The sequence below is a fragment of the Nerophis ophidion genome, linkage group LG25 (genome assembly GCF_033978795.1).
Source record: "Nerophis ophidion isolate RoL-2023_Sa linkage group LG25, RoL_Noph_v1.0, whole genome shotgun sequence".
Taxonomy (NCBI): Eukaryota; Metazoa; Chordata; class Actinopteri; order Syngnathiformes; family Syngnathidae; genus Nerophis; species Nerophis ophidion.
The window spans coordinates 28,832,979-28,855,262 of record NC_084635.1 but is presented as its reverse complement, the minus strand read 5'-3'; the positions used below and the strand labels follow the sequence as shown (position 1 = coordinate 28,855,262).

At 40.6% G+C, this 22,284-nt stretch overlaps 1 protein-coding gene across 2 annotated transcripts in view; it reads right to left on the bottom strand.

The window, feature by feature from the left end:
* Window positions 1-7,847: 7,847 nt before the first annotated feature.
* LOC133542984 (src substrate protein p85-like) overlaps window positions 7,848-22,284 on the bottom strand; it is a 54,299-nt gene continuing 39,862 nt past the window's right edge. For both annotated transcript variants that reach the window (XM_061887300.1, XM_061887301.1), the window contains 4 exons: window positions 18,799-19,046; window positions 9,574-9,676; window positions 9,362-9,427; window positions 7,848-9,159 (listed from right to left, as the gene is read on the bottom strand). In XM_061887300.1, coding sequence (XP_061743284.1) covers window positions 9,020-9,159; window positions 9,362-9,427; window positions 9,574-9,676; window positions 18,799-19,046 — 557 coding nt within the window. In that variant the 3' untranslated portion in view covers window positions 7,848-9,019. The remainder of the gene's footprint in view (window positions 9,160-9,361; window positions 9,428-9,573; window positions 9,677-18,798; window positions 19,047-22,284) is intronic.

The following is a 22,284-nucleotide window of genomic DNA, read 5'->3' as shown; positions in this document are numbered from 1 at the left end:
AACCATCCATCTTACTCCTCTTAACCCTAATCAACCATCCATCTTATCAACCATCCATCTTACTCCTCTTCTTATCAACCATCCATCTTACTCCTCTTCTTAGTAACCCTCAACAATCCATGTTACTCTTCTTCTTATCAACCATCCATCTTACTTCTCTTTTTCTTATTAACCACCCTTCTTACTCCTCCTCTTCTTCTTATCAAACATCAATCTTACTCCTCTTATTAACCCTCATCAAACATCCATCTTACTCCTCTTCTTCTTATCAACCATCCATCTTACTTCTCTTTTTCTTATTAACCACCCTTCTTACTCCTCCTCTTCTTCTTATCAAACATCCATCTTACTCCTCTTCTTCTTATCAACCATCCATCTAATTCTTATTCTTATCAACCATCCATCTTATGTCTCTTCTTATTAACCATCCATCTTACTCCTCTTCTTCTCATCAACCATCAATCTTATTCCTCTTATTAACGCTCATCAATCATCCATCTTACTCCTCCTCTTCTCTTTATCAACCATCCATCTTACTCCTCTTCTTTTTAACCCTCATAACCATCCATCTTACTCTTCTTATTAACCCTCATCAACTATCCATCTTACTCTTCTTTTTATCAACCATCCATCTTACTCCTCTTCTTAACCTTAATCAACGATCCATGTTACTCCTCTTCTTCTTATCAACCATCCATCTTACTTCTCTTCTTTTCAACCATCGATCTTACTCCTCTTCTTATTAACCCTCATCAACTATCCATCTTACTCTTCTTCTTATCAACCTTCCATCTTACTCATTTTATTGACCATCCATCTTACTCTTCTTGTTATCAACCATCCATCTTACTCTTCTTCTTATCAACCATCCATTTGACTCTTCTTATCAACCATCCATCTTACTCCTCCTATTAACCCTCAACGATCCATCTTACTCCTCCTCTGCTTCTTATCAACCATCCATCTTACTCTTCTTCTTATCAATCATCCATCTTACTCCTCTTCTTCTTCTCAACCATACATCTTACTCAACTTATTAACCCCTCATCAACCACCCATCTTGCTCCCCCCTCTTCTTTTTATCAACCATCTATCTTACTCCTCTTCTAATCAACCATCCATCTTACTCTCTTATTAACCCTCATCAACTATCCATCTTACTCTTCTTATCAACCATCCATCTTACTCCTCTTTTTCTTATCAACCGTCCATCTTACTGCTCTTATTAACCCTCATCAACCATCCATTTTACTCCTCTTCTTATCAACCTTCCATCTTACTAATTTTATTAACCATCCATCTTACCCCTCTTCTTCTTATCAACCATCCATCTTACTCTTCTTCTTATCAACCATCCATGTTACTCCTCTTCTTCTTATCAACCATCCATCTTACTCCTCTTCTTATCAACCATCTATCTTACTCCTCTTATTAACCCCTCATCAACCACCCATCTTGCTCCTCCTCTTCTTTTTATCAACCATCTATCTTACTCTTCTTCTAATCAACCATCCATCTTACTCTCTTATTAACCCTCATCAACTATCCATCTTACTCTTATCAACCATCCATCTTACTTCTCTTCTTATTATTAACCATCCATCTTACTCCTCTTCTTCTTCTTCTTACTTCTCTTATTAACCCTTAACCATCCATCTTATCAACCATCCATCCATCTTTTTTTTTTTTTTTTTGTCCTGTCCAGCTTCTCAGGCAAATCATATAGTTGATGTAAATGCCCATATCAGCTGTTCAGATTTACTTTACAAGAGAGAAGTGTAAGATACTTCTCTTGTTGTCTTATTTGAATGTGACTTTATTAAATGTATTTATATTATCATTTGGTGCAGCCGGGCCGGAGCAGGAGGGAATAGAAAGAGAAAAAAAGGAAGACAGAGGGGGAAATTGTCGGGATAAGAGGGGGATTAGACAGAGAGACAAAAACAACAACAGCAAATACAACAATAGAACAACACCAGCACATACATAATATGTACAAATATGATCGTAAAAGTGATAGCAAATAAGCAGTTAGTGAAATAAATAATATAGTAATGACAATGAGCATCTTTACACTAAAACTGGAGCAATACAAATACCAATAGAAAAAGCGCTATTGATCATTAACAAAACCAATAGATTCCTCTATTATCAACAATAAAGTTGTTCAAATGCAACGATATGTATACATAATGATAGCTAGAAAGATAATAAAAAAAATAAATAAATAAATAAATAAATAAAATAAAAAAGAAAAAAAAAGGAAAAAAGAAGAAGGAATACCGAAAGATGAAAGGGAAGAGAGAGAGGCAACCTATATTAATCTTGTAGATTGTCATAGTAACAATGGTTTAAGCTCTGTCAATATGCCTTGTGTTACCCAGTTTACCCTAGGGCAACAGCATTGATATATGTTTGATGAAACATGATTATGTGCATGAGTGTATGTATGTATATGTGCTTGTATATGAACAGAATGTGTATATGAATGTTTGTACAGTAAATGTATATGTACAGTATATGTATGTTTGTTTGTACAGTAAATGTATATGTACAGTATATGTATGTTTGTTTGTACAGTAAATGTATATGTACAGTATATGTATGTTTGTTTGTACAGTAAATGTATATGTACAGTATATGTATGTTCGTACCGTGAATGTGCGCGTGGATGGACGGACTTGGAGTATGTAGGTATGTAATGTATTTGTGTATGTATGTGGGAGCGTAGGTACCAATGTATGGACGTTTGTATGTATGAGTAACGGTGTGTGTTGTGTTAGTATATGTGTGTTTGTATGTACAATATATTTGACCCCTAGTGTGCGTGGGAGCCTGAGTGCGGACCCAGCCGCCCAGAGAGCCCAACCCAAACAGCAGGTGTTGCGCCCAGGGAACCAGGGATACCCGCCTCACGCAGCCAGACCGGCCAGCGGCGGGAACCCCAGAGCCCGGCCCACCGCGCCGCCCGGAAGAGCCGGTAGCAGGCCGCAGACAGACACGCCCGTCATAGGACAGGGCAGGAGAGAAGCAGCGGACGGCCAGACCCCAAGCCAGCAATAGAGAACCCCCCACACGGGCAAAAAGACGGGCCGCCCCGCCCGGGGGAACCCAGAGACTCCCCGCAGCCGGACGGGAAGACCGCCCCCGCCCCACCAGCACCCGGGCCCCTCCGACCCCACCCCCGGGGAGCACGGCGCGGCCCACACCAGGCCACCCCACCCGAGCAGGCCGCCACAGGACCACCCAGCGCAGGGCCGCGGGGACCACCCACCCCACCCGCAGGGACCCCAACGATGGAGATGGAACAACCAGCAACCGCCCTGTCGAAGTCCCCCCCTGAGGGAGGGGAGAAAAAAAACAAACAAAAAAAAAAGTGTAAAAAAACAAAACAAAACAACAGAAAAAAATAATAATACATTAAATCATATATATATATACATATACACATATATATGTATATATATATACATACACATACACACATATATTACACATACACACATATACATACACACATATATATATATATATATACATACATAAACACATACATACACATACATATACACACATACACATCCATACACATATACACACATAAATACACACACACACGTATATATACACATACATACATACACACACACACATACATACATATATATACACACACACACATATATATATACATACATGCACACATACACATATACATACACATACATACATATATATACCCACATATACACACATATATATATACATACATGCACACATACACATATATACATACGCATACATACATATATATACCCGCATATACACATACATACATATATATACCCACTTATACACACATATATATACATACATGCACACATACACATATATACATACATACATATGCACACATCTCCGCATACATACACACACACAAAAAAAAAAACAATAAATAAATAAGCTCACAGACAGGCTGACACACAACCTCACTACCTCAGCAGCTAGCCGACTCGCAGCAATTCGGAATACCCTGCAGCACCAAGCTACCACAATGGATGAGGGGACTAGACCCAGCCGGCCCCAACCAAGAAGGACACCTGGAAGGGATGGACGGCGGGACCCAGGGGCCCCAGACATGCAGCCCGGATGCAGTAGCCTGAGGCGCCGACCCCGATTGACCAGCATGCCCAGAGCATATCCCCAGAAATATACATACACGTATATACATACACACACACACATACATATACAACTATATACATCTGCATATATACATACACACACGCGTGTGTATGTATATATTCATACATACACATACCGGCATACATATTATATAGCCATATATATATATACACATATACATATATACAGATACACATACATATATACACATATATATATATATATACAAACACACATACACATGCATACACACATATACACATACATACATATATATATACATATATACACACACATACACATGCATACACACATATACACATACATACATACATATATATACATATATACACACATACACTTACACATACATACATACATACACACACACACAGATACACACATCTACATATGTATGCACAAACATACACACATACATACATGTGTATACATACATAAAAACATAAATATTAACATACATAAATATATACATACATATACACGCATACACATACAAACATATGTATACATACCCACACATGCACATACGCATACACATCTATGAACACACATACTTGTAACCATACATGCACACCAATATACGTACATACACACATTTGCATCCATCCATACACACATACACACGCACAAATATCTATACGACAACAAATCCATACACATGTCGGAGGGACAGCAATGAAGTCCAGGCATCCACTGTCCACTGAGAACTAGCCAAACCCCCAAGCCCCACAGGTCTGGCCCCGTACCCACGCCACCCAGGGACAACCCCCCACAAGCCCGGCCCAGACAAGGGTGTGAAACCGGGCGCGCAAGGGCGGCGCAGCAGGGCGCGAGGGCACCCCGGGCCCACACCCGACAATCCAAACAACACGACAATAAACAAGTATGAAGCCAGCTGGTCAGTCAGCCCCGACAACCACCACGAGTGCCCGCTACCACCAGTCACAACATCTGCCACCCCCCTGCACCGGACCCAGCAGCCTCGGGCGCCCACACCACAAACAAACGGCATAGGAAACAGCAGCTGCAATATCCCCAGACAGCCAGCACCACCCCATCAAATCAAAGTGATCGGGGGAAAAAAAATTAATAAAAAATTAAATAAATAAATAAACTGCGACCGGCAACCACACGCCAACAGGATCATGGAGACCAGCCCGCGCCGGCCCAAACGCCAACACGCAAACAAGAGACATCAACACCCCCCCCCACCAATAGACCCCACCGCTCCAACCCAAACCCGCACAAACACACCACCGCCCAAACAACCGAGATACAGCATCCAGACCAGACAAAGGGGCCGCGCCGCCACCGCATCAAGTCACCAACACAGACTCCACAGCGCAAGGACGGGCCACACGGGCACGGACCCCACTCAACAGGAAGCGAGACCCGCACGAAGCCCCACACAAATAAATAATATATTGTACTATTATTTTTTTCTTTCAAATAAAATAAATACAGAAAAAAATATATATATACACATATACACACATACAAATATATATACATATATACACATATCTATATACACATACATACATATACATGCACATACATATAAATACATATACACACATACATAATAATAATAACACCTTCAACAAGGTCACCAGACCGCAGTTCCCGCAACCCGCGCTGGCCGAGGAGGCAATGAGGGGCGCACCGTACTCCCAAACCCCAACCCACTCATCCATGTGTACAGGGCCCCCAGAGTGTCTACTGTGCAGTTAAAATTAGGAGGCCAGCCGTTACAGCCGACCTCCAGTCCCTGTTGGTGTGTGTACAGTAGCGTGAGTGAAATGTGAATGCTTTTGAAACTAATAATGCGATTAAAATTGGGGGACATCAAGGTCATGGTGGGTCCCAACCAAGCCGAGCCCCCCAAATCCAAAGTGTCTATAATGCAGCTAAGATTGATGGATGAGCAGGGGACAAGACAGGAGGACTGGAGTCCCATAGGAGGCGTCCTTATCCCCCCTACCATGCCTCCCTGCAGGCCAATCCCCCAAAGTCTTATATATGTGTGAGTGTGTGTGCTATAAGTAGGAGGAGTAGAGGGCCCGGACATCCCCGCCCCCCCTCCCCCAATCCATGCAGGCGACCATCCATCTTTCTCCTCTTCTTCTTATCAACCATCCATCTTACTCCTCTTCTTATCAACCATCCATCTTACTCCTCTTATTAACCCTCATCAACCACCCATCTTACTCTTTCTTAATAACCCTCATCAACTATCCATCTTACTCTTCTTATGAAACATCCTTCTTACTCTTCTTATCAACCATCCATCTTACTCCTCTTCTTATCAACCATCCATCTTACTCATCTTAACCCTCATTAACCATCCATCTTACTCCTCTTCTTCTTATCAACATCCATCTTACTCCTCTTCTTATCAACCGTCCATCTTACTTATCTTATCAACCATCCATCATACTCTTCTTCTTATCAACCATCCATCTTACTCCTCTTATTAACCCTCATCAACCACCCATCTTACTCCTTTTCGTCTTCTTATCAAATATAAATGGGTTGTACTTGTATAGCGCTTTTCTACCTTCAAGGTACTCAAAGCGCTTTGACACTACTTCCACATTTACCCATTCACACACCTATGGAGGGAGCTGCCATGCAAGGCGCCAACCAGCACCCATCAGGAGCAAGGTTGAAGTTTCTTGCTCAGGACACAACGGACGTGACGAGGTTGGTACTAGGTGGGATTTGAACCAGGGACCCTCGGGTTGCGCACGGCCACTCTTCCACTGCGCCACGCCGTCCCTACCATCCATCTTACTCGTCTTCCTATCAACTATCCATCCTACTCCTCTTCTTATTAACCATCCATTTGACTCCTTTTCTTATCAACCATCCATCTTACTCCTCTTCTTTTTAACCCTCAATATCAATCTTACTCTTCTTATCAACCTTCCATCCTACTCATTTTATTAACCATCCTTCTTACTCCACCTCTTCTTATCAACCATCTTACTCTCTTATTAACCCTCAACAATCCATCTTACTCTTCTTCTTAACCATCCATCTTACTCTTATGAGTAAGATGGAAGGCTGATTTTATTAACCATCCATCTTACTCTTCTTCTTATCAACCATCCATCTTACTCTTCTTATCAACCATCCATCTTACTATTCTTCTTATCAACCATCTATCTTACTTCTTTACTGATCAACCATCCATCTTACTCCTCTTCTTCTTATCAACCATGCATCTTACTCCTCTTCTTAACCCTCATCAACCATCCATCTTACTCTTCTTCTTATTAACCATCCATTTTACTCTTCTTTTCAACCATCCATCTTACTTTTCTTCTTCTTATTAACCATCCATCTTACTCCTCTTCTTCTTACCAACCATCCATCTAACTCCTCTTCTTATTAGCCGCGCCTGAGGGGACACAGCACTCAGAGAAAAAAGCAGGAAACAAAAGACAAAATGAAAGAGCTAACAGGAAACAATGACAAACGCAGAGGAAAAACTAAAACATAGCCAAACTGTCAGGGACAAACCTGACACCATCGGGGAAACAAAGTACTTTGATATGCCATTTTTAAGTTACTATCATTTATTGAAAAACAACAGGGGTGATGAGACTCAAAAACAGAAGTACAGATAAAAATAATGCATTTGAAAAGGTCACTTTATTATAAAACCCAAAGATGTGAAGAATGAAAGCCCGCACACACACACACACACACACACACACACACACACACACACACACACACACACACACACACACACACACACACACACACACACACACACACACACACACACACACACACACACACACACACACACACACACACACACACACACACACACACACACACAAACAAGCAATATGTAAGAAACATTTGCTCACAGAATGTGGAATATCCCCTTAACAGTTTGTTCTATTTCTTCCTGTTGTCTCCACTGCAGGTAAATCTTTTTTGAAAAGCTCCCAGGCTCATTTGGTCATCATTACAGAGGATTGGCCACAAGCGCATATCATGTCAATGAAAAGTCTCAAAAGAAGGACTTTACCAAAAGGCAAAAGAAAAAGCCACACACAACAACAAATTGTGACAAGGAATAAAAATGTTTTCAAATCTACTCTCAAAACATCACAAATGTGATCTATCTGTACATGATTCAAAGCCAATAGCATCACAACCATGAGCTTTAGTGTTCATGTTGAGATATGCCCAGGTGCCCAGATTAAGGTCAAGATACAACTGATGCCATTGCAGATTCAAAGGAGATTTGCATACTGCATGAACTTCAATACGAAGCATAAGGTGTTTTTTAAGAATTTCTCCACGTTCTGTCTTTTGGTTTCATACCAACGATGATGAAAGGCCGAAGAAGCAAGAAAGGTTATCTTGTGGGTGGACTTCTTAGCATCCAGTGACCACTTCCTATCTTTCACTCAAACCTGTTTGGAGACACTCTTGTTACCAATCTGGTCTTTGGAAAGACTAAATCTTAGCAGTAGTACCTGATCGGCCGTTTTTGATGCTTAATTCTGGGAGATGACCCATTAAGTCCTAAAATGCAACTCATGGCTTCAAGGTAGAAACATTTACCAGAGTTTCAACACCTAGTCACGTTTTATGTGTTGAGTCATCTTTTCTCATCCTGCAGAATAATCAAGTTAGGGGGGTGGAAAGGAGCAAAGGAAAGCTAGGAGAAGACCTGAGATGTCTTGCACAGTGTTGAAGCACTATGATATGGAAAGGAGATCTGAAGAGAAAAGCATGACATGCTAAGAGTATTGGAAAGCATCCCCTTGTGTGCAGGGTGACATCATTGGGTGCGGACTTCCACGTAATTGGCAGGGAAAAGCCCATAAACCCCCCTGCACATGCCTCTCCACCAGCCCTCATCGATCATCTCAATGTTGGTGATGACCTCATCCGGGTCGAAGGAGATCTCGTCTTCGCCGGCTGACACAGACAAATAAAGATTGGTGATGAATGCACTCCTTCCACTGCCTTCTTTAAAGCAATACAAAATCCTCCAAGGGTATCAATGTTAGCTCACACCTGCTACTAGACAAAGCTCAACATTAGCACAATCAATTTGTTGACCGATCATACACTCGCACTACAAGACTTTAGAAAGTTTTTTTTATTTCACCACCCTCACCTGCTTGGTAATCATACAGGGCAACCGCTGTCATCCCAGGGTCCTCGCCATACTCGTACTGCGCCTCTGCAATGCAAATACTATTTGTTACCAGCTGGGGTATTTTATCACCAGTCAGCTGACACAGTTATTTAATTACTGATTATTCAAAGAGAGGTTAAAACACACACACACACGTTACTGTGTGTGTGTGTGTGTGTGTGTGTGTGTACCTTCAGCTGCGGCATTGTAAAGCACTTCTTGCTCAAAGTTACCCTTTGGTACGGCATCATAGAGTGGTTCTCCATTTTCTTCAGCAGCGTCATAATCTTTGTTCTAACAGGGAAAATACATTCTGTTACATTTATTACCGCAATTTTTAGTCAGATTCATCTCAGAAGTGCCTGCCTATCCAATGGTCCTACAGGCCTGGGAATCAGACTGTTAGTGACCCAGAATTTTAGGAACATAGTGATCTATTGAGATTTTTGCAACTGTGTTGTTTTTTTATGAACCTGATTTTTATGCTACATTTGAGGACCTTGTCAGGTTTATGTGACATATGACAACCATGACGTCACAGAGTGTTTAAGATTTTGGGTTCATGTGACATATTGGGGTCAATAGCATTAGTGTTTAACATTTGAGGTTTATGTGACATATGATGTCCATGACGTCACTTAGTGTTACAACATTTCAGGTTTATGTGACATATGATGTCCATGACGTCACATAGTGTTACAATATTTCAGGTTTATGTGACATATGATGTCCATGACATCACCTAGTGTTACAACATTTCAGGTTAATGTGACATATGAGGCTAATGACATCACAGTGGTTTAACAAAACCACCTGAGTTGGTTTAGTTCATGTGTTGTCATTTTAAGAAATCCCAATTCTATGCTACTGTAATCTAAAACCAAGAAGAGTTTAAAAAGACAGGAGTAAAAATGTAATTATTGATTGGGTGTGACTGTATTGGTTTTGTGGATTTTGTCGCTGGAATGAATACGAAACGCTTGCTATTTATCTTGCTTTTGTTAATTGCTAGTAACATACTCAAACTACCACAGAAGATGTGGAAAAACAAATGTTTTAATTGCTTTATTTCAACATCTTTCCTTTTTTTGATGTGTGTGACAATCATTGGTACTTTAACTGTCTCCCTATTGAATCACGGACCAGATTCAATATGAACCTGCTAACACATCAATGCATCTACGGCAACGCCCCCTTCTACCTCAAGGACTAAGTTTCCCCGCAACCTCTGCTCCTCAAACACCAAGCTCCTCAAACCCATGAGGACAAACATACAATGGGCCGCCGGACTTTCTGTTCGACCACACCCGAACTCTGGAACGCTCTCCCCGACCATCTTAGAGCACCACAGTCGGTCAACCGTTTTGAGAAGGGACTAAGAACGAGTAAGTCACCATGATATTGATTCTGATACACGGAGCACCCAGTGCATAATACAGTGGGGCAAAAAAGTATTTAGTCCGCCACCGATTGTGCAAGTTCTCCCACTTGAAATGATGACAGAGGTCTGTAATTTTCATCATTTCAACTGTGAGAGACAGAGCAACACAGACTTTCAACTCCCTCCACAGATTTTCTATGGGGTTGAGGTCTGGAGACTGGCTAGGCCACTCCAGGACTTTCAAATGCTTCTTACGGAGCCACTCCTTCGTTGCCCGGGCTGTGTGTTTGGGATCATTGTCATGCTGGAAGACCCAGCCACGTTTCATCTTCAAAGCTCTCACTGATGGAGGTTTTGGCTCAAAATCTCACGATACATGGCCCCATTCATTCTTTCCCTAACACGGATCAGTCGTCCTGTCCCTTGAGCAGAAAAACAGCCCCAAAGCATGATGTTTCCACTCCCATGCTTCACAGTAGGTATTGTAGTTCTTGGGATGCAACTCAGTATTCTTCTTCCTCCAAACACGACGAGTTCAGTTTATAGCAAAAAGTTCTATTTTTGTTTCATCTGACCGCATGACATTCTCCCAATCCTCTGCTGTATCAAACATGTGCTCTTTGGCAAACTACAGACGGGCCTGGACATGCACTGGCTTAAGCAGGGGGACACGTCTGGCACTGCAGGATGTTATTCCCTGTCGGCGTAGTGTGTTACTGATGGTAACCCTTGTTACTTTGGTCCCAGCTCTCTGCAGGTCATTCACCAGTTCCCCCCGTGTGGTTCTGGGATTTTTGCTCACTGTTCTCATGATCAGTTTGACCCCACGGGATGAGATCTTGCATGGAGCCCTAGATCGAGGGAGATTATCAATGGTCTTGTATGTCTTCCATTTTCAGATGATTGCTCCCACAGTTGATTTTTTCACACCAAGCTGCTTGCCTATTGTTGATTCACTCTTCCCAGTCTGGTGCAGGTCTACAATTCTTTTCCTGGTGTCCTTCGACAGCTCTTTGGTCTTGGCCATAGTGGAGTTTGGAGTCTGACTGTTTGAGGCTGTGGACAGGTGTGTTTTTATACAGATAACGAGTTCAAACAGGTTCCATTAATACAGGTAACGAGTGGCGGACAGAAGAGCTTCTTAAAGAAGAAGTTACAGGTCTGTGAGAGCCAGAGATCTTCCTTGTTTGAAGTGACCAAATACTTATTTTCCACCATAATTTACAAATAAATTATTTAAAAATCCTACAATGTGAATTCCTGGATTTTTTTTTCACATTCTGTCTCTCACAGTTGAAGTGTACCTATGATGAAAATTACAGACCTCTGTCATCATTTTAAGTGGGAGAACTTGCACAATCGGTGGCTGACTAAATACTTTTTTGCCCCACTGTATATACAGTACGTAGTTGGTCTAGTCATATACAGAAAAACATTAAATGTGGGCTAATTCTATACATATAATTGTGTTGTCTATTCATAGTAGTTCATATGATTGCTCTTGTTTCTCATTCAGTCCAGATTGGTATCTTATTGCAATGTATTTCAAGTGAGGAGCAAGGCATGTCACCATGTCAGGAAAGCAGAGGTGTGGACTCGAGTCACATGACTTGGACTCGAGTCAGACTCGAGTCATGAATTTGATGACTTTAGACTCGACTTGACAAAATGTAAAAATACTTGCAACTCGACTTAGACTTTAACATCAGTGACTTGTGACTTGACTTGGACTTGAGCCTTTTGACTTGACATGACTTGCTACTTTCCCCAAAACCCAACGATTAAAAAGTTATTCAGGAGCGCTCCGTATCTTCCATTGTGTTCGCATGTCTGTCAACAAGTGTGTGATGACATCCTGTGCGCTACCTTTCAGTACAACAGCCAATCAAATTACATCATGTTGTTTTCGTCACACAGCATTCACCCAATCAAATTGCAGGAAAACCAACGAAGAAGAGCTTTCAAACAACAGAAGAATAAGTGAAGAAAATTATGCCTTGAAGTGTTTCGTTCGGGTATTAAAACTACGACTTGGTCAACAAAACAGGAATTGCTGTATGCAAAACATGCGGTTGGAAGATTACAGGCGGAGACGCATCATTTTACAACTTCGTTCGACATTTGAAGTTGCACAAAGGGTAAGTTTTGAATGTAAGCTAACGTTTATTGGCTGAGTAACGTGACTTTTATTTGCTGTGTAGTTAAATCAGTGAGGCTGTAAACTCACTGCTAACGTTATAACCATAGACATCTTATAAGTAGACGCAGCATCGAGCGCTACTGCCTATTGCCGCAGACGAGACGCCATCTTGGAGTGGTGATCCGCTCCACTCAGTGCAATTCATTTGGCAGGAGCAATGAACTGTCAGCGCATTTAATTCATATTACCTCACTGAATACCACTTATATTCACGCGCTTTTTTGTCATACGTGTAACTATGATAAAGGACACATGTTTTGGCATGTTCATAATTTGTTTAACAGTAATAGAATATTTTTATATGCTATAAGTGACCAGACGTCTGAGATCAAAACTGGGAATATAATCCCAGAGAAGGGGAAAAAAACAGTCAACTATTTTGAAGTTGAATAAACAATATGATTAGGTTGTATATACCTGTGTATATCCTACATAAACAATGTATGAATACATTAGATATCTATATATCTTACGGACCAATAGACCAGAAGTTTTCAAATGGGGGTACTTGAAGGTATGCCAAGGAGTACATGATATTTTTTTAAATATTCTAAAAACAGCAACAATTCAAAATCCTTAATAAATATACTTATTGAAAAATACTTCAACAAAATATGAATGTAAATTCATAAACTGTGAAAAGAAAAGCAACAACGCAATATTCAGTGTTGACAGCTAGATTTTTTTGTGGACATGTTCCATAAATATTGATGTTAAAGATTTCTTTTTTGTGAAGAAATGTTAAGAATGAAGTTGATGATTTCAGATGGATCTCTATTACAATCCCCAAAGAGGGCACTTTAAGTTGATGATTACTTCTATGTGTAGAAATCTTTATTTATAATTGAATCACTTGTTTATTTTTCCACAAGTTTTTAGTTATATTTACTTTTTTTTTTTTTAAATAGTTCAAGAAAGACCACTACAATTGTGCAATATAAAGACAAACATAGTCAAATAAAGGTCAGTTAAAATGTATACTATATTAAGAATATGTGTACATATTCCTTAGAGCCCTGACATCTAACAAGTACAGCACTGTTCATTGTTATGTTCATCTATTTGTTGTTTTTCATGTGTAAGCACACATAAACACATACAGTATGAGATGATATCAATGAGATAAGGTAACAACATGATATAAACTGCTGATGAACTAGTTACACTTTTGTGCAAATAAGTACAGTTGCACTTGTTTTTTCAAATGTGTTTATACTGTAAAGGAATGAGTTAAATGTTTAGAATAACTGGTTAATAGTGCTATTATGAAGTGCAATGTGAGCACTGTTTTTTCTATAATAAATACATACAGCGTTTTAAAAGCATACACAATCTGTGTACATATATTAGTCTGTGGTTAAAAAGACTTGAAATGACTCGAAACCCAAAATGCAGGACTTGGGACTTGACTTGAGACTTTCCAGTATTGACTTTGGACTTGACTCGGACTTGGCTGTCTTGACTCGGGACTTGACTCGAGACTTGAGGGCAAAGACTTGCGACTTACTTGTGACTTGTAAAACAATGACTTGGTCCCACCTCTGCAGGAAAGCTGTTTGTGTTAAGTCCTACAATAACAATGTCACTATAGCTTGTTGTGTCGTTGATGAAATACTGTGGGTGAATCCCCATTACCTGCATTATTTATTATTCATACGGCACACAGAAAAGGTGTGTTTAGAAAACAGTTATCCAAATTGAAAAAAATAATTGTCTTTCCTTTTGAAATACCGTATTTTTCGGACTATAAGTTGCAGTTTTTTTCATAGTTACACCGCTGCCTCTGCACCTGGCTGTTATCTACCGCCCCCCAGGGCCCTATTCGGACTTTATCAATGAATTCTCAGAGTTCGTTGCTGATCTAGTGACACACGCCGATAATATAATCATAATGGGGGACTTTAATATCCATATGAATACCCCATCGGACCCACCGTGCGTAGCGCTCCAGACTGTAATTGATAGCTGTGGTCTCACACAAATAATAAATGAACCCACGCATCGCAAAGGTAATACGATAGACCTATTGCTTGTCAGGGGTATCACCGTCTCCAAAGTTACGATACTCCCGTATACTAAAGTATTGTCCGATCATTACCTTATAAAATTCGAGGTTCAGACGCATGTTCGTCAAACTAATAATAAAAACTGCTATAGCAGCCGCAACATTAATACGGCCACAACGACAACTCTTGCTGACCTACTGCCCTCGGTTATGGCACCATTCCCAAAGTATGTGGGCTCTATTGATAACCTCACTAACAACTTTAACGACACCCTGCGCGAAACCATTGATAACATAGCACCGCTAAAGTTAAAAAAGGCTCCAAAAAAGCGCACCCCGTGGTTTACAGAAGAAACTAGAGCTCAGAAATTATTATGTAGAAAGCTGGAACGCAAATGGCGCACGACTAAACTTGAGGTGCACCATCAAGCATGGAGTGATGGTTTAATAACTTATAAACGCATGCTTACCTTAGCTAAAGCTAAATATTACTCAAATCTCATCCACCGTAATAAAAACGATCCTAAATTTTTGTTTAGTACGGTAGCATCGCTAACCCAACAAGGGACCCCTTCCAGTAGCTCAACCCACTCAGCTGATGACTTTATGCAATTCTTTAGTAAGAAAATTGAAGTCATTAGAAAGGAGATTAAAGACAATGCGTCCCAGCTACAACGGGGTTCTATTAACACTGATACGATGGTATATACGGCGGATACTGCCCTCCAAAATTGTTTCTCTCGTTTTGAGGAAATAACATTAGAGGAATTGTTACAACGTGTAAATGGAATAAAACAGACAACATGCTTACTTGACCCTCTTCCTGGGAAACTGATCAAGGAGCTCTTTGTATTATTAGGTCCATCAGTGCTAAATATTATAAACTTATCACTCTCCTCGGGCACTGTTCCCCTAGCATTCAAAAAAGCGGTTATTCATCCTCTTCTTAAAAGACCTAACCTCGATCCTGACCTCATGGTAAACTACCGACCGGTATCTCACCTTCCCTTTATTTCGAAAATCCTTGAAAAAATTGTTGCGGAGCAGTTAAATGAACACTTAGCGTCTAACAATCTATGTGATACCTTTCAATCCGGTTTCCGAGCAAATCACTCCACGGAGACAGCCCTTGCAAAAATGACTAATGATCTATTGCTAACGATGGATTCTGATGCGTCATCTATGTTGCTGCTCCTCGATCTTAGCGCTGCTTTCGATACCATCGATCATAATATTTTATTAGAACGTATCAAAACACGAATTGGTATGTCAGACTTAGCCCTGTCTTGGTTTAACTCTCATCTTACTGATAGGATGCAGTGTGTCTCCTATAACAATGTGACCTCGGACTACGTTAAGGTAACGTGTGGAGTTCCCCAGGGTTCGGTCCTTGGCCCTGCACTCTTCAGCATCTACATGCTGCCGCTAGGTGACATCATACGCAAATACGGTGTTAGCTTTCACTGTTATGCTGATGACACCCAACTCTACATGCCCCTAAAGCTGACCAACACGCCGGATTGTAGTCAGCTGGAGGCGTGTCTTAATGAAATTAAACAATGGATGTCCGCTAACTTTTTGCAACTCAACGCCAAAAAAACGGAAATGCTGATTATCGGTCCTGCTAGACACCGAACTCTATTTAATAATACAACTCTAACATTTGACAACCAAAGAATTAAACAAGGTGACACGGTAAAGAATCTGGGTATTATCTTCGACCCAACTCTCTCCTTTGAGGCACACATTAAAAGCGTTACTAAAACGGCCTTCTTTCATCTCCGTAATATCGCTAAAATTCGCTCCATTCTGTCCACTAAAGACGCTGAGATCATTATCCATGCGTTTGTTACGTCTCGCCTCGACTACTGTAACGTATTATTTTCGGGTCTCCCCATGTCTAGCATTAAAAGATTACAGTTGGTACAAAATGCGGCTGCTAGACTTTTGACAAGAACAAGAAAGTTTGATCACATTACGCCTGTACTGGCTCACCTGCACTGGCTTCCTGTGCACTTAAGATGTGACTTTAAGGTTTTACTACTTACGTATAAAATACTACACGGTCTAGCTCCATCCTATCTTGCCGATTGTATTGTACCATATGTCCCGGCAAGAAATCTGCGTTCAAAGGACTCCGGCTTGTTAGTGATTCCCAAAGCCCAAAAAAAGTCTGCGGGCTATAGAGCGTTTTCCGTTCGGGCTCCAGTACTCTGGAATGCCCTCCCGGTAACAGTTCGAGATGCCACCTCAGTAGAAGCATTTAAGTCTCACCTTAAAACTCATTTGTATACTCTAGCCTTTAAATAGACTCCCTTTTTAGACCAGTTGATCTGCTGTTTCTTTTCTTTTTCTTCTATGTCCCACTCTCCCCTGTGGAGGGGGTCCGGTCCGATCCGGTGGCCATGTACTGCTTGCCTGTGTATCGGCTGGGGACATCTCTGCGCTGCTGATCCGCCTCCGCTTGGGATGGTTTCCTGCTGGCTCCGCTGTGAACGGGTCTCTCGCTGCTGTGTTGGATCCGCTTTGGACTGGACTCTCGCGACTGTGTTGGATCCATTGTGGATTGAACTTTCACAGTATCATGTTAGACCCGCTCGACATCCATTGCTTTCCTCCTCTCTAAGGTTCTCATAGTCATTATTGTCACCGATGTCCCACTGGGTGTGAGTTTTCCTTGCCCTTATGTGGGCCTACCGAGGATGTCGTGGTGGTTTGTGCAGCCCTTTGAGACACTAGTGATTTAGGGCTATATAAGTAAACATTGATTGATTGATTGATTGATAGTTTGGCCGGGCAAAGACATATACACGGGAGCGACTTATGTGTGAAATTATTAACACATTACTGTAAAATATCAAATATTATTTAACTAATTCGCGGAAGAGACGAAGAAAATGTCAGCAATCGTCACACACACGTCAACCAATAAGAATATGGCGGAGGAGGGTCATGGTAGAAGTGCATTGTGGGTCATGGAATGCTAACTGCTATGTGCTACTGCAGTAGCTATTAAAATGGATCATTTCATCGTTGGCGGTAACTAATAAAAACTGAGAAGAACAAAAATGGCACCGAAAAGGAAATCATGTACTGCAGATTACAAACTGGACGTAGTGAAATATGCAACAGAAAACGACAAGAGGAAGCGGCGCATACCTTTGGAGTTGGCAGAGTTGTTTAGAAGAGACATCGAGGAAGAAAATTTCATGGGATTTAGCGATTAAGAGTGACAGATTGTTTGGTAAACGTATAGCATGTTCTATATGTTATAGTTATTTACCATAATATGTTACGTTAACATACCAGGCACCAGGCACCTTCTCAGTTGGTTATTTATGCGTCATATAACGTACAATTATTCAGCCTGTTGTTCACTATTCTTTATTTATTTTAAATTGCCTTTCAATTGGTGTTGGATTTTATCAAATACATTTCCCCCCCCCCCCAAATTTTTTTTTCCTTTTTTATTATGCATTTACGGCCAGTGCCACGTATACTCCGGAGCGACTTATAATCCGAAAAATACGGTACTAACGTGCTACTTTAACCTGCAAGTGCTTCAGCATAAAACAAAACACCTCCCTGCAGAGCATTCACAATACTTTATGGCGCTCAACTGTTCCAAGTAAAAATTGCTTAACTGTCCAAAATATTTGACATTTTGGAGTTTATCACGAAGGAAAATGGAGGTACTAGTTGAATTTGAATTATTATCAAGACCGAATACATGGAAAAAATGTTTTCAGTAGCAGTTGCTGATATATTGGAAAGATCAATGAACGAGGAAAAACTAAACTGTACAAGGGAACAGGCATCTTGAAGCCTACCTGGTATGTTGGAAAAGCAGAAGGTTGGACTGCTGGAGTCGGGCTAGGAGTCGTAACGGGGCTAGCAATTGGGACCGGGGAGGGGGTTTTGGCCCTCTCTTCTATTTTACGACGTGCCTCCTCTTGCTCCTGTTTCTCCTTGGCCTGTCGACGTGCTCTCTCCTCCTCAGCTCTCTTTCTGTCTTCTTCCTCCTTCTGCCTGGCAATGTTCTCAAACTGGGCCTTAATACTGCCTGTGCTGCTGCCAGCTGACAAAAGAACAATTGGGGAATAAGAGACATTATTTGTAGGAATGAGAATGCTTATTTATGAAAATAAGATGCCTCTTTTCCATTGCACAGAACCACAACCAGTGGCAGACCTCTCAAAATACCATAATCTATGTCAGTGGTTTTCAAACTTTTTTCAGTGATGTACCCCCTGTGAACATTTTTTTTTTCATTCAAGTACCCCCTAATCAGAGCAAAGCATTTTTGGTTGAAAAAAAGAGATAAAGAAGTAAAATACAGCACTAAGTAATACGTTTCTGATTTATTAAATTGTATAACAGTGCAAAATATTGCTCATTTGTAGTGGTCTTTCTTGAACTATTTGGGAAAAAAAGATATAAAAATATCTAAAAACGTATTGAAAAATAAAGAAGTGATTCAATTATAAATAAAGATTTCGAAACATAGAAGTAATCATCAACTTAAAGTGCCCTCTTTGGGGATTGTAATAAAGATCCATCTGGATTCATGAACTTAATTCTTAACATTTCTTCACAAAAAAAGAAATCTTTAACATCAATATTTATGGAACATGTCCACATGTCCAAAAATCTAGCTGTCAACACTGAATATTGCATTGTTGCATTTCTTTTCACAGTTTATGAACTTACATTCATATTTTTTTTAAGTATTATTAAATAAATATATTTATAAAGGATTTTTGAATTGTTGCTATTTTTAGAATATTTAAAAAAAAAAAAATCTCACGTACCCCTTGGCATACCTTCAAGTACCTCCAGGGGGACGCATACCCCCATTTGAGAACCACTGATCTATGTCACCACATGACCACAGCTGGAGAAATAATATGATATACAGAAACACACTTGCGCAATACTGTGCCTTGAATCACCGCAACAGAGTAAAAAATAAGCTACTTATTGGCACTTTTAAAAATCTATAAACGTTCCTCAGTTATTCAAATATAATTTAGGTGGTACAGTCAAAATTTAAATAATTGTAAAAAGAAAAAAAATTATACACGAAAAAAATTAAGAAATCAAATATTTGACCTCACAATTTGAAGCACTCGGCAGACGCCAGATAAGCCAGTGGGAGCACCAGTATCATAGTTGGTCGATTCAAGTGGGAGTAGCGGGCAAACCATTTCACTGCCAGGACAGCTTAGTCAGCTTCCGGGGTCGGCCGACCTCGTTTCACGAGGTGTAGTTTGTCTTTAAATATCCTTTTTGAAAATTGCCCTGCAAGTATATATCTGCCACCTAATCAACATTTTTTCTTTCCTTCAGTGTGGGTTAAAAAACGGAGTAATGGTTATTTCTCTGCTAACCGAGTTAATAGAAAGCTGTATCATGATCATATTTAATGTGCACAATTGAATAGCTTAGTTACTCAGACAGCAGTTTAGATTGGGGTACAATGTTCATGTCTTTCATTTTCATGTTGGTACTTGGCCCTGCGATGAGGTGGCGACTTGTCTAGGGTGTACCCCGCCTTCCGCCCGATTGTAGCTGAGATAGGTGCCAGCGCCCCCCGCGACCCCAAAAGGGAATAAGCGGTAGAAAATGGATGGATGGATGGATGTTGGTACTTGCGAAAACAAATGACAACTTGTAATGGGAGTGACAAGTGAGTATCACTTGTCAAGTAAACACAGTCACGTTTAACATAAGGCAAAATAGATTGGTGACTGTCTACAACCTGTGATCTGATTGGCTATTGCAACTGTCTATCAACTAAATGTCTTTCGTTCGTTTACACTGCACAGCCGCCGCTAATGTTGATTTAGAAAGACTTCGGCAAAATTCATACAGAGCTGGCAACAAAACCAGCTAAATTCTGATTGGATAAAACCTCTAACGTCAAAACTAGCAACACTGGAGCCCAAGATAACATGAAGAGAATATGATGAAAATGTTTATATATTTATGGAAACTAAATTTAAAATAAAAGTTTATCCGTCCATACATTTTCCATCGCTTATTCCCTTTGGGGTCACAGGGGCCGCTGGTGCCTATCTCAGCTACATTCGGGCAGAAGGCGGTGTACACCCTGGACAAGTTGCCACCTCACCGCAGGGCCAACACAGATAGACAGACAACATTCACACTCACATTCACACACTAAGGCCAATTTAGTGTTGCCAATCAAACTATCCCCAGGTGCATGTCTTTGGAAGTGGGAGGAAGCCGGAGTACCCGGAGGGAACCACCCACGCATTCACGGGGAGGACATGCAAACTCCACACAGAAAAATCCCGAGCCCGGGATTGAACCCAGGACTACTCGGGACCTTCGTATTGAGGCAGACGCACTAACGCTTCTGCCACCGTGAAGAGTAAGTAAAATAAAAGTAACTTTTATTAATTTATGATCATGATTTATGTCAGGCCAGCAGAGAAGGCCTTGACAGCACACCACTGCAACGTACTCACCCAACAAGGCTCTTCCATTGGCAAATTTGTAGAACCAGGGGTCTTGTCAGGGGTTTTGTCTTCCGGTTATCTTATTTTGAAAGAGTCTCAAATTGTATAGCTAGTATAATCAATGGGCACAATTGAATAGCTTAGTAGCTCAGACAGCAGTTTAGATTGGGGTACAATGTTTATGTCTTTTGTTTTCATGTTAGCATTTAAGCTAGTGAGTTGGCACCAGTTTATCAAAGTGTGGTTATCAATCACTCTTTTTCAATAAACTTGATTTAAAACGGGAATACTAAATGTAGGGACTTTTACTGTGGTTATCATTAATACCGTTTATCGTTACATCCTTAATTTGGGGATACACGATACGCATTAAATTATAAAAAAATTAAAACATGTGGAAAGATTAGCTTGATATACTTTAGCGGTGGTCTGCTGTGTTCAAAGTCCATTCCAAAGTTTCCATTTTGTAGCAGCAGTTCAATATCTTGGTTTTCTTAGTCTCCTTTTAAATAAAAAGGCATGTCTCTTTTCCTGGGCTACCAGCCATTTGCCATAATTGTAATATAGGTACCGTACTTTTCGGACTATAAGTCGCAGTTTTTTTTCATAGTTTGGCCGGGGGTGCGACTTATACTCAGGAGCGACTTATGTGTGAAATTATTAACACATTACTGTAAAATATCAAATAATATTATTTAGCTCATTCACGCAAGAGACTAGACGTATAAGATTTCCTGGGATTTAGCAATTAGGAGTGACAGATTGTTTGGTAAACGTATAGCATGTTCTATATGTTACAGTTATTTGAATGACTCTTACCATAATATGTTA